General features: G+C 48.5%; 1 protein-coding gene across 1 annotated transcript; it reads left to right on the forward strand.

Moving 5' to 3' along the window:
* The first annotated feature begins 21 nt into the window (after positions 1-21).
* ERRFI1 (ERBB receptor feedback inhibitor 1) lies at positions 22-12,459 on the forward strand. The gene is given in 5 exon segments (XM_011368451.2): positions 22-2,217; positions 8,697-8,864; positions 8,973-9,049; positions 9,863-10,330; positions 10,333-12,459. Coding segments are annotated over 4 exon segments (1,386 nt in total). The 5' UTR covers positions 22-2,217; positions 8,697-8,742; the 3' UTR covers positions 11,052-12,459.
* Positions 12,460-12,924: the final 465 nt, after the last annotated feature.

The following is a 12,924-nucleotide window of genomic DNA, read 5'->3' on the forward strand; positions in this document are numbered from 1 at the left end:
TGACCGTGATTGCTGCTGTATTGGTGCTTGCTAAGTCTTTATTAGGGTTTCGTCATTGCTTGAAAGAAACCAGTCTCTTACCTGATTAAAAAAAATATATATATATATGTATATATGAATAGATTGTTAGTCATAAACTTAAGTGCAGTCAGAATAGAGACTGTAGCTTTAAAAGAGATGTGTTAGTGACTTTAGGTACACCTGCAACACAGGTAGGGCAGGACTGGTTTCTAGGCAACTGTCAGGGGTGAAGAAAGGTGAGTTAAAACGCTTTTTTTTTCTTCTAGAGAACAAGTGTTCTGCAGAGTTTTAAGCTTTTATAGACCTGTAAGAATGCAATGGTATACGTTCATTGAGACCGAAACATATTAAGTTCACCACACCTAGGCTTGCTTTTTTTAAAAAAAAAAAGCTGCTTTTCTTTCTTTGTATGTCTGTCGTTACGCAGTTTTAAGTGAAGTTTTATTTAAACAGTCCGAAGACCCACTAGGTACCCATTTCGGGAAATGACCAAAATAAAAGTTGGTTTCTTGTTAACATGCTGACTCAGATTGTCACCAGTATGTTATGTTATCAACCAAGCTCTTTTCCAGATATTAGGAAAGCTGAAGAGAAATACATATGGGCTTTAGCATGGACTTCAGATACTACTTTTCATTACCCTTCACACAGGTTTGTTTTCAGCTGCGTTCCAGCGGCTCCTGGCTAACAGGTGATCGAGGTCTTGGACCAACAGTTTATAAGCTTATGTATATTAGATTGTGAACTCCTACGGGCAGAAACTGTGCCTTGTAGAGCTTCTGTCTTACGCACCCTTGCACATAGTCGACGGTTGATAAATAATTGCACGAGAGCATTTTACATTTTAAAGCTCAGCAGGATCACACCCGCCGTCCCTGATAAGGGTTGCAGAGCATTTCTGTTTTTTTATGACTGTTAGGAAATGTCAGAATTATTCATATTTTGACACGGGTAGAATTACTGTTTGAATAAATTGTTTTTTCTACATTCAGTTCACAAAAGGTACTGGTCACTCTTTCTTAGAGACTTAAAATTAGACTATGGACTTGAGTTTTTATGTGAAAACTCTTAACTGCTGCTTCTCAGAATTTGAACCAGATAATACTTGCCTTCTGCTAATACTGAATGGTAGCTTTTAAAAGCAAGTTGCTAAATTACAGGTACAATGTAACGTGCTGGAAACTGACCTGAATGTCTGCATACCATCAGGTTGCTTTAGGAAGGTGAGCAGAGGAGGGAGGAGGTGGTGCCAAAGGTAATTCCAGGAATTTGAATGTCACAGGCTCCCTCTACCAGAGAAACAACTCTGCTTTTAATCTTGGCAAATTTGAATGGGTGCTTCATCATCAGGATGCCCGTAGCATCCTTTGGTGCTGGTGTTTGGCCATGCTTTATAGAAGCTAATGAATAACTCTCTAGATAAACAAAATCCAATTGTAGTATTCTGGCATTGTTAGCACAGTAGAAACACATGCTTTGTGAGGATAGATAAGACTGGGGAGTCTCAGGGTTCTGAGTGTAAGTTTAATAGAGACCTCAGTTTTAAGGTAGAGAAGAGTTAGTGTGGGATTCAGACTTCAGAAAGGAAACAAGATTCTGCGAGTCAGTCATTGTGGTTACTTTAATCCAACTCCTTGTACCGTGAAATTGAGCAGTGTCACTAAAGGGCCAATCTTCCAGGCCTCAGTGAGTATATTTTTAAAATATGGGGCTCTGGCTACATGAATTAGACCTCTTCAATTCCAACGTGCCAGGATTCAGCAAAACATTACAGTTTAACAGAGGAAATGGTAGGAAATGGTAGAAGACTGTCCTATAGCTCGTATTAAAAGCCCACGGAATAGGAAACTCAGTGAGTTACAGGTTGCCTTAAAAATACTCCTCCCTGTGCATGGAGCGCTGTTCCCCTAACTTCCCACGGCCGCGTCTTTTCCACCCTTTGGAGAGTCACCTCGGAGAGGCCTTCCCTTACCACCCGTGTAAATACGTTCTCCTCCTTCTCTTCTTAGTTCCCTGCTCATTTCCCTCGAAGCTAAACCACAGTCTGGAACAGTTCGCTTGCTTCCCGGTGTCCCTTCCTCACGCAGCAGCCACGTCTCTGTCACCGAGCATGGTATCTAGTCCCGAATAAGCACTGGATAACTTGGCGGAGGTGACCAGTCCTTCCCTCTAAGAGTCTGGGCGATCAGCACTGAGGTGAGTTCCTGTTTTTCTCCGCCGTCGATGAATGTTTAGGTCTTGAGCATTTATCTCGCTTAGCCGTCCACAAAGCCTCAGTTTCCCCATTTATTGATAAACAGGAATGGTAGGAGGAGAAACGAGGTGCTTGTCTAAACCTGAAGACCCGACGGAAGGGCGAGGCAGTGAGTGGGGGTGGGGGGCGCTGGCGTATCGGGCGGAAGAGCTGGGATGGCCTTGAACGGGAGGTTTCACCTCGCTTCATCTGCCAAACGGAGGTTACGGTCCCTGCGTCCTCTTACGGGACTGTCCCGGGGATCGAGTGAGAGCATGTGTCAGAAAGTGCTTCGCGAAGATATCGGTGATGCCCTCCCTGGGGTCCGTGCTGCGAGAGTGTTAAGGGGGGCCTGTCGGGTAGGCGGAGTGACCCCCATTCCTGGTACGGACAGACCTGCGTTAGATCAGATAGGGGACGCGCCGCGGTGGGCGTCGGTGTAGCATTGGACACTGACGGCTTCACAGCAAGTGTTTGAAATAGTCATGGGGTGTAAAAGTAGTACTTTCACCCACCCTTTTTAGAGGCTACAAAGGCCAGATCTGCAACTAATAACTGTTACGGGAGAATTTGAGGGAGTCGAAGTAAAGCAGAAACTTGCGTGGGCTAAGGGTTACTCAAGATGCAAAGCCCCAGAAAGCCCGCCTGAGCGCCCCCCCCCCCAAATCTGAGCATTGCAGTGGGTCATATCTTACCCCGGGTTTAACTGCCTGAGGGGCTTGAAGAGGCTACGAGAGGCTGTGACAAGCGGGCTCCCTGGTTGAAGTCGCGGCCCCGCCACTGGGCCTCGACCAAGTTACTTAACTGTGTCTCCAGTTCCTCGTCCGTAAACGGGGGCGATAGCCCATTCACGGGGCCGTGGGGAGCGTTAAATAAGTTAATACACATAAAGCGCTTAGAACAATGCCTGTCGGATAAGTGTCTGATGAATTAGTTATTATTCTTACTGGTTTTACGTTCATTATAACAATCTAAGAGTCGCCCATCGGGTGACTTAAACACTCGTTAAGTAAATTTGAAGTTTTAAAGACTCGCTTCCCATCATTAGGCCATTGTGTTTGCTGTCATTAAAGTTAGGATAGAATTCACCTCTCTTTTACAATTAGGAACCTATTACGTGAGTCTAAAAGGAATATTTTCCACCCCCTGTGTGTGTGTGGCTGCTGGTTGTAGAGCTTTGTAGGAAGAGCTCACAGGACACACTGTCTCTGCTGTCGCACTGAAATCGTGCAGGAGAAAAGCGAATCGCGAGACCAGAATGGCAGCCCCGCGAGAAGGGTTGTGTTCGCTTGCCATTTCTTAAAATACTTAGCGAGAAAACATTCAGAACTAGTCAGGAAGTTATGTCACTCAGCTTTGATCTTGACAATCAGAAGAGAAATTCTCTTCCGTGCTGCCTCAGTTTCTGTCATGTGCCGAGCACGTTGAGGGGCCAGGGCCGGCGCTGCCGGAGGGCGGGCGGCGTGGGGGGCAGCGTGGGGGGCAGCTCGCGGGGCGGGGGTCGGTGCACCACGGCGGGCCGCGCTTCCGTCTTCCCTGACACCGTCGAAGTTAGCCTGAATTCATGCAAGACTATTTTCATTACATTTTATTACCATAATATAAAAATACTTTAAGTCGCCTATGCTTTTAACGCAAAGGCCGTTTACGCTTCCCGCAGTAGCAGGGCACAGTGAAGGACGCAGCGTGTCCCCAACTCGTGTCCCCGACTCGCAGGCCGCTCTTCCCTCCCCCAAATCCGGACCCGCTGAAACCCTGGGGAAACCCTGTTGCGGCCTTGGATTTGGAAGTCTTTTGCTTTCAGTAAATTAACTCAGGTCACATATCACTATGACTGTCGTAAACGCCGAATGTGTAGATGAATATCAATCAGCAGGTTTTCTTATTAATAAAAATTAAAACGTCATAACAGCCCCACTGAACATTCAGTGTGTCAGATGGCCGGGCTACTAATGCCTTAGACGGGAATCACTATGAAAACGGTGGGGTTTTGTTGTTTCAAAAAGTGATTATTTTAGACTTTTCAAAATGAAGATAAGCAGGCAGATGTTGGTTTATTTGGGAGGATCTAAAGCCATGGGATTTGTCACGTTCCTAAATCAGTTTTCTTTTTACAAATTTTGGCTCTGAGTGTAGTTACTTTATATCTCCCTGGGTAGGGGAGTAGTCCTGTAGATAATTGTTAAGCGCAGCACAGCCGGAGAGACCATTGATCACCCTGAATAAACAGAAATCAGGTTCTAAAACCAGATTGAAAGAAGGAAATTACATCACATTTTTAAATAAGGAAGCGCCGGGCAGAACTGGATGAGTTGTGTGACAAAAATGTGCCCCTCCTCCTCCTGTGGATTGCTTCTGAGATTTTATTAATGAGACCTGGTGGCTAGGTGAGCAGATCTAGGCTATGTCTTGAGGGAGCCTAGTTTTTTTTAAAAACAGTTTCAAAGAGACTGTCCTCAAGGTAAAGGCATGTGACTTCACCTTGATAAAGAATGTGCAATGTGCTTTTTGGTGTAGCTTTTCTGCTTTGTTTTGAACAGCAGAACACAGTAGGTGCATCATCCAGAAGAAATACTGTGTAAGAGAGGGTGCTATTCAGGGTTTTCATGATTGCCTTAAGTAAACACAGAGTAACAGAAACCAGTTTAGAAAGTTACATCATTAACCATTTAAGCTTATAATTCCTACCAGGCTGCAAACTGTCCACTTCGGATTCTGGAAATGAATTTAATGAAATCCCTTGCCTGTTAAGTACCCTCAACTGGTTACAACACCCGTTACGTTTATTCCTGGTTCTTTGCTTTTACCCTTAGTTCTTCACTGACTTACAGTCCACGTGACTCTTTCATGTCATGACTTTTTAAAATGAGATGAATATTTTCTCAATGCCCATTTAGTAAATATTTATCGGAAATGAAGGATGCCAGGATCTCCAGGGGAAAAAAACAGGTCCTGTCCTAGAAGGTGTGGAGGATGGGAAGGGAGTGGGGGCGCAGCGCAGAGTAACCCCCTGAACAGCTGGCCCTGCCCCACGCGCGTCGGTGGAGTAGGGCTCTGAGAGGTGACCCTGAAGGATGAGTTGAATCTAACGTCGGGGGGAAGGAGAAGCAGGAGCTTGACGGGCGGGTTGGGGCCTCGGTTTGGAGGCTGTCCCGCCAGACGGGGGCGCTTTCATTTAGTCGATGTTAGCCGTGGAAGGACTTAGTAGCCGCTGTGGTCAAGGAAGGTAGGGCCGGCACTGGCTGGTGGGATGGGTGGGGCTGCTTTCGGACCCCAGGGAGAGCAGTGCCAGCAAACGGAGGGAAGCTAGACTTGGGAAGCCATGTAGAAAGCCCCGGGCTCGGTGATCGAATACACATGGGCTGTGACTCAGGTTTTAAAAGGTGTCTCTGGGAACTGGTGTGGGAAGGGGGTGGGGTGTCCGTCAGGGACAGGAGTTGGGTTTGTGGAATTGGGGGTGTCAGGGGGCACCCAAGCGGAAGGGAGATTACCAGACAATAGGAAGCGCTAAGTGGGAGTGGGAGCCGGCCTGGGGCGGAGACTGAAGGGTCAGCCGCAAAAGTGGGTTCACACTCCAGAAGAGAAATAAAGGGTCCCCGACAACAAACATGGTTTTAGGGTCCCCCCCACACCTTGAACTAAAAAAGAAAAATCAAGTGATGTTTAATAGGAAAAGGTAGTTCACACCTGGGATTTAACTGTTTTTTTGATTGTCGAAAAGGTGTCACGCCATAGTTACTTAGGTCCTGGACTAACGTCAGCGTTCCTAGTTGCATTTCGTGACGGAATCCGTCTTGTGCTTAGAGATACTGATTTTTTTTTTTTCCTCACGGGTATATTTTGCAATTGTTTTCCCAATGAACTGTAAGGCAGAGCTAGTTTTCAACTTACAAGGAAACAAAATTTGAAACACGGCAGCATTAGTTAAATTTCCCTTGAGCAGCGCGTTTCTTCTTAACTTGCGCTTGACCAGACGGATTCATTTTTCCCCACCCAGGGAGCACGCACGTGTGGCGAACACTCAGCTTGAGAGAGGTGTGAAAGAATTCCAGGTACTTTCACACCCACAGCTCACAACCTGAAGAACACATTCTGAAAGTCTGCTCCCTGACCTGTGGCAGGTCGCCCTTTCCGAGTCTACGGTTGGAAGTTATTTTCCAAAAGAAGGGCACATGCAGTTAGATGGCCGTCCGGGCTGCCGCCGTGCAGGCCAGTAGGAAGTCCCGACGGTTTCATAACGCGGCCCGCTCACAATTCCCCATTGAAATTTAGAGGCAGGTCACCTTCTATGAATACACAAAGACACTATTGTGGTCAGAAGTGAGCTGGCTTCGTGAACACAATTCTTTTTATACTAAAAAAAATTTTTTTCTTAAGAAAGCTAACAAGTAGGTGATGGAAACAATGAATAAAAAATAACTTTTTCTAGAACATATAAATAATTTTAAAGGACCATTGAAATGTAAGTTTAGCATTCTGAGGCAATTTCTGCAGAGGCGATCGTTACACAATCGTTCTGTTGAAAGCTAAGATTTAGATGGCATTAGGAGGCTGACACACAGTAATTACTAGTAGTGCTCGTTGGCCTGCAGACAGGTGGGGGCTGGGCCTCCAGAATCCCCCGCAGCGTTTTCCTGTAATCTGGATGAACAATCTTCAAACGTGTGCTTTCCAACTGCTTAAATACCATATTCTTCTTCCTATCTGGCCTCTCATTTTTGTATTACCACAGATGTCTTCCCGGTAGCCTTGCCAGCGCCGATTGTCTGCCGAGAAAGGCACCGTAAACCACCTGCTCGGTACACAGTGCATGGCAATTTTTTCTAAAAACTGGTTTTTAATTTTATTTTTAATAGCTTTATTTGGTTCAGGTAAAGAAAGGAAAAACACATTTGCTTTTGTTTCAATACTCTAAAAACCAGCCTTCAAAAAACAAAAAGACTTCCCAATAACTTAGATTTCTTAAATGATGGCTTTTTTCCCCTCTCGATCACATATCTGAGAGACTGATTAAAGGAAAATAATGCTTGACTATTTGAAATAATATTTGAAATTTATTTCAGCCTCTGCCTAGTGTGTCAAAACAGCTGATTATGGGAGCAAAAGGCTGAGACCCAGTGCTTGGGACCCATCCTTACTTTGTCATCAAACCATTACTGTCTCTTCTTTCTTTTTCATGTGGGGGAAAAAAAAACATACTAAACACTCACAACGTATTGTTTTAGATTTTTAGCTAAAAAAATTCATACCTTATACATTGTATACATTTGACTGACACCGATGATGATAAGTGATGTCGTACAAACATTCATTCAACAAACATCCCGACTGAGCTCCTGCTAGTGTTCTAGGCAGTGATGATTCATGATTGGAACATAGCCTCTTATCTGAGCTCACAGTCTCACAGGAGGTGACAGATTTGTCCATAAAACAAAAAAATAACCTGTGTGCCCCCTCCCCCCACCTCGGTCCTCCATCCTCAGTACAGATGTTTGGTGAGAAGGAGCATTATAAAGTCCATAAAGGGGTCAGTGTGACACAGATAGTTGACAAATGATGTCCTAACCGCATTCTAAGCAAACATGAGTTATCTGAAGACAGAGCCGAGATTGATGCTATAATGAGTAATAAAAGTAAAATTAAACAGAGGCTCTGGGGACTGTAGACAGGTAACATCTGACAAGGAAGAGGGTGGTTTAAAGTTGAGGAAGGACTAGATTAAGGAAAATTGTACTTCCTTAGCCTTTGGCATCCATGCCTTGCAGCTAGGTACCTCGGAGAGGAGAATGTGAAGAATGTACCTTTAAGTTTGTCTCTAAAGAGAGGAGGAAGCCGTCCAGGGCCTCTGCAGAGGCCAGTAATCTTGCAGAACTTGATTTTTACGGGATAATGGAAATTAGTATCTTCACATTTCTTTATGAACAAGTAATAACTGGAGAATCTGTCTGTCCTGGGGCCAGCCCTGAAATAGAGAATCCAAGTAAATGCCGGGCTGTGGGATAATCAGGTGCCAACCGTAGAATCTCTCATCTGACTATGACCTGCAGTGATTTCCGCATTTAATTCTTTAGCTCGGGGGAAGATGAGCCCCGTGCCCAGGGCGAGCGCACACCCTGGAAAGTCACGTAATGGGCGGGCAGAGAAACGGCCCTGCTTTGGCCGGCGAGCGGCACTTGTTGTGCGGCTGTCAGGCTCTGCTGGTGATTATTTCTCGCTTTGCTGGAAACATTTCAAACCTTGGATTAGTATGTCCTAAAAAAATTATTTTTCTTGTCTACCATTAAGTACTCTCACAAGAAGTATGAATGAATGTAAAAATGTCAAAATTAAGTGACAGTCTATGACCGAACTTTTCAACGTCCCCCGAAATTCTAATATTAGCAATTCATGGGTATTTCTGAACCGTTTCCTTTATTCTCTCATCTCTTCTTTATCCCTCTAGAGAACAAAAGCTACCCAGGTGCAGTGACATCCCAGAATAAGGCACGATGTCATCTGCAGGAGTTGCTGCTCAGGAGATTCGGGTCCCGCTAAAGTCTGGCTTTCTGCACGATGGCCAGGCCCTGGGGAGCGTGAAGGCTTGCTGGGGGAGTCGCCGGGAGTTTGAAAAGTACGTAGGGGGCTTCACGCCACTGGAATCCCTTGAGTGTGTGATATTCAAATGAGATGGAGAATATGATTACGGCTTGTGACCAAGATGTCTTTCCTTTCCTTTCAGAAACTTGTTAAATATCCATCCAATCAGCACGGGCTACAGTCTGAACTCTCCTGGCCAGGCGCACCTAGCCCCTCTTGGTACGTGTTCTGCAAATCCAGGAAGTCGGCCTGGGAGAGGAGGGTGGCGTCCGGGCTGTTAGCTTGTCCCCCTTTTAAATGAGGAAACGACCTGAGCTGTTTCCAGTAGCAGTCTGACCCCTAGTGGCAGCAGGGCCTGAAGGTCACCGGCTTCCCACACGGCCAGGGCCTCACCCCAGGTCTGATCCCTGACCGGCTGGACTTGGGGCACTGTGCCCTTTTCAGATTAAGAATTAAGTTCTGATCCAGCTGTGACACATACTTAACTTTAGAAAGTGGACAGGGCCTCCCGTGTTTGTATCCAGTGCCTGTTTGAAAGTGACAGAGTTGTGTAAATGTCAACACCTTGGAGAAGTGGGCGGTGGACCGCATAGTACTTTTCCTGTGAACATTGCGTCCCTTAGATTGTTGTCGCCAGCTGCTTATCACATGGCGGGCAGGCCCACTCACCTGCAGTGCTGCGATGCTGGCCAGGGCCTTGTCTCATCTGCCCCCGGGCCGTGGGTACCTGTGCGGTCGCATCCCGGAGATGACTAGGCTGCTGCGGTGTGGCATTGGCGTAAATTACACACTGCTCAGCCGCGAACTTCGCACATGTCACAGAACCGGCCGAGCGGTGTGGGCGTGTGCCACGCACACGGCCCGGGGAGCGTGTGTTCTCCGAACCAGGCCGAGCGCGTTAACAATCTTCTGGTCTCTAATTACATCTGGCCTCCGTGCGCTTAGGCACAGGCGGATGCGCACAGGTGGCGGGGCCGTCCTCGTCCCGGGCAGCGCTGCTGGCCGTTTCCTGACCCCTCTCGTCCATTCCAGGGCGCACGGCGAGCCCCGCTCCGATGAACGGCCACCGCTTTGCCGACCGCGGCCCCCGTCGGAAGCCCAGCCTGCCCCCTCTCATCATTCCCGCGGGCGAAAACGTGGGCGCGCACGACGAGGACCGCGTCCTGGGCGGTTTTAAGAAACTGTCGGTGAGCGCGGGCTGCGCCGCCAGCCCCCCGCTCACGCCCGGCAGGGCCTGCGCGTCCCCGAGCCCCTGCGCCTGCCCCTGCGCGGCGCTGTGCGAGCGCCGGGCCAGGCCCCTGCCGCCGCTGCCCGTGCCGCAGGCCCGCGCCCCCGACGCCGCGGACTGCGACTGCGAGGTGGAGTTCCTCACCTGCTCCGACACCGCGCTCCTGCTGGGCGGCCGCGCGCTCTGCGGCCGGCGCAGCTTCCGCGGCTGCGGCCAGGTCAACTACGCCTACTTCGAGAGCCCGGCCCCGTCGCTGCTCGACCTGCACCAGGCGCCCGGCCCGACCCCGACCCCGACCCCGACCTCGACCCCGCTCCGTCCCAGGCCCACCGCAGGCTGCGCAGGTCCCACTCGGGCCCGGCCGGGTCCCTCAACAAGGCCGCCGCCAGGGGCGCCGGCCACCCGCACAGAGCTTCTCCCAACTCCGACGACGACGAGAAACCCGAGGTGCCCCCCCGGGTCCCCATACCTCCTAGGCCAGTGAAGCCAGACTACAGACGGTGGTCGGCGGAGGTGGCGTCCAGCACCTACAGTGACGAAGACAGGCCTCCCAAAGTGCCGCCCAGAGAGCCGCTGTCCCGGAGCAGCTCCCGCACACCGAGCCCCAAAAGCCTTCCGTCTTACCTCAATGGGGTCATGCCCCCCACGCAGAGCTTCGCTCCCGACCCCAAGTACACCAGCCCCAAAGCCCTGCAGAGACAGAATAGCGAAGGGTCCGCCAATAAGGCGCCCTGCATCCTGCCCATCATCGAAAATGGGAAGAAGGTCAGCTCGACACATTATTACCTCCTACCTGAGAGGCCGCCGTATCTGGACAGATACGAGAAATTCTTTCAGGAAGCCGAAGAAGCAGACGTGGGCACCCACGTCCAGGCGCTGCCCGCTGCTGACGGCCTCGGGCCCCCGGCCGCAGACAAGCCCGGCCCGAAAGCGAGAGCGGCCCCCGGCGGCCAGGGGAAGCGCAAGCACTCGTCCTGCGTGGTTTCCCCTTAGACTCTGGGTCGCCGGGCAGCGGAGGTGCCACGGGCGCAGGTGGCTCTCGAGCTGTGTTCCAGTCCGGCTGAGGTTCACAGGAAAACGATTTAGCTGCGGAATAAAAATTGGACTCTGTGCTAGAGAGGCTGGGAGTGGCTGTGAGGTGCTTCATGCTGAGGGTCCCTGGTCTTGTCAGCGTTGGAGAAAAGTCTGTCCAAGGCTACAAAGACACGATGGCGGAGGGCAGGCCGGGGGCTCGCACGCGCACGCTGCGTTGTAGACTGTAGTTGCAGGCTAACCAGTTAGTGGCTGTCGTAGAGTAATAGACACCCCGAATGCTAGAAACTGAAGCTGCAGAATGATTCCTGATAGGCTGAAAATTGAGCAAACAGAAGAAAACGCAGTATTTAGAGCACAATCATAAAAAAAAAAAAAAAAAAAAAAAAAATTCTTAGTAAGTTTGAAGATTTCTGTCTCTGGCCTTGTTCTGTTTTTTGTTTTGTTTTGTTTTGTTTATTTTTGCAAGCTGTCTTTATGGAGGGCAGGGTGTGTGTGCTCGCTGTGGCTCTGCCTGTGGGTCAGCACCGTCCGCAGGCCCGCAGACTCCGCCTCGCTTCTGGCTTCCCCGAGGGGGGTCACAGCGGTTTGTTTGGCCACCACCCTTCACCTGCACATGTGTCACATCTTGAAAAATGGGAAGCTGATAGAATTAGTACATTTTCCATACAGTTCCTCCTTTGTTCCACTAAAACGGCCCATTGTCACGTATGCCTTACAGAAGCAGCGGGAGGCAGACGGTCCCCAATGTCCAGGGTGTCCATTTTAAGCAATAATGAAACAGCTATGTGATCGAGAGTTTTCGTGTGGGGATGTGTGTGGTGTTTTTTTGTTTGTTTTTTTTTTAGACTTAATAAAACAGATACAGCACAAGCAGGCCTTGTGTTGCTGGTTCCTATTCAGTATTTCCTGGGGATTGTTTGCTTTTTAAGTAAAACACTTCTGACCAAGAATGCAGTATGTCCTGATACCAGAGGTCACATCAGCCTCGCTCTGCTTTCAAACTCTCGCAGCTGGCTGCTTCACTGCGGTTCAGCGAGATGTAGCTCCTGTTCCTCCTTCCACGGCTCCCGTGCAGTCATCCTACGTAGCTAAGCACAGGCGAGAAGGTGCTCACTAAACGTACATCACTGCAATGTTCTCTTAACAGTTAAACAAGCTGTTTACAGTTGAAACTGCTGAATGATACTATTTGAGCTATTTAAAGCTTGTATTTTAGTGTGAACTAAATGAAGGTTAAAACATGCTTTAGAAAAATGCACTGATTTCTGCATCATGTGTACAGTATTGGACAAAGGATTTTATTCATTTTTGTTGCATTATTTTGAATATTGCCTTTTCATTTTAATAAAGTTATACTTATTTACAATACTGTTACTGTTTCTTGCCTACACTGACAGAATTTTATGTCTTAAGTCATTTGACGACATCACCCTTTTTGAGCAAAAGGCAAATTCTTTTTTTGGCAATTTAGCACATACTTGAAATTTACTGTCATTCCCTAAAATGACAAATAATTTGGGCAATTCATATTTAAATATACAAATGCATAGAGAAATGAGCTGTTGGTATTTACCTTTAATGAAAGTGAACTTGAGTCAATGCTGATTTGTCACTATCAAAATGTGTCGTCGGGGAGGGGCGGCCCACTCGCGGGAAGGAGACGGGAGAAACCAGCTCTGATAGACTTGTCATGTGACTCATTGAGTTTTAGGACCAGGTCCGGACTCTGGGCCTCTGGGAGGCTCCGCCTCTTGCTTGATGTGAGGTCACCCAAGCACCCCCAGCCTGCCCCAGCCTCTCGCAGAGGGGGCGAGTCTCCCGGCGGCTTTTG

This window comes from Pteropus vampyrus, unplaced genomic scaffold, assembly GCF_000151845.1.
Source record: "Pteropus vampyrus isolate Shadow unplaced genomic scaffold, Pvam_2.0 Scaffold142, whole genome shotgun sequence".
Classification (NCBI taxonomy): Eukaryota; Metazoa; Chordata; class Mammalia; order Chiroptera; family Pteropodidae; genus Pteropus; species Pteropus vampyrus.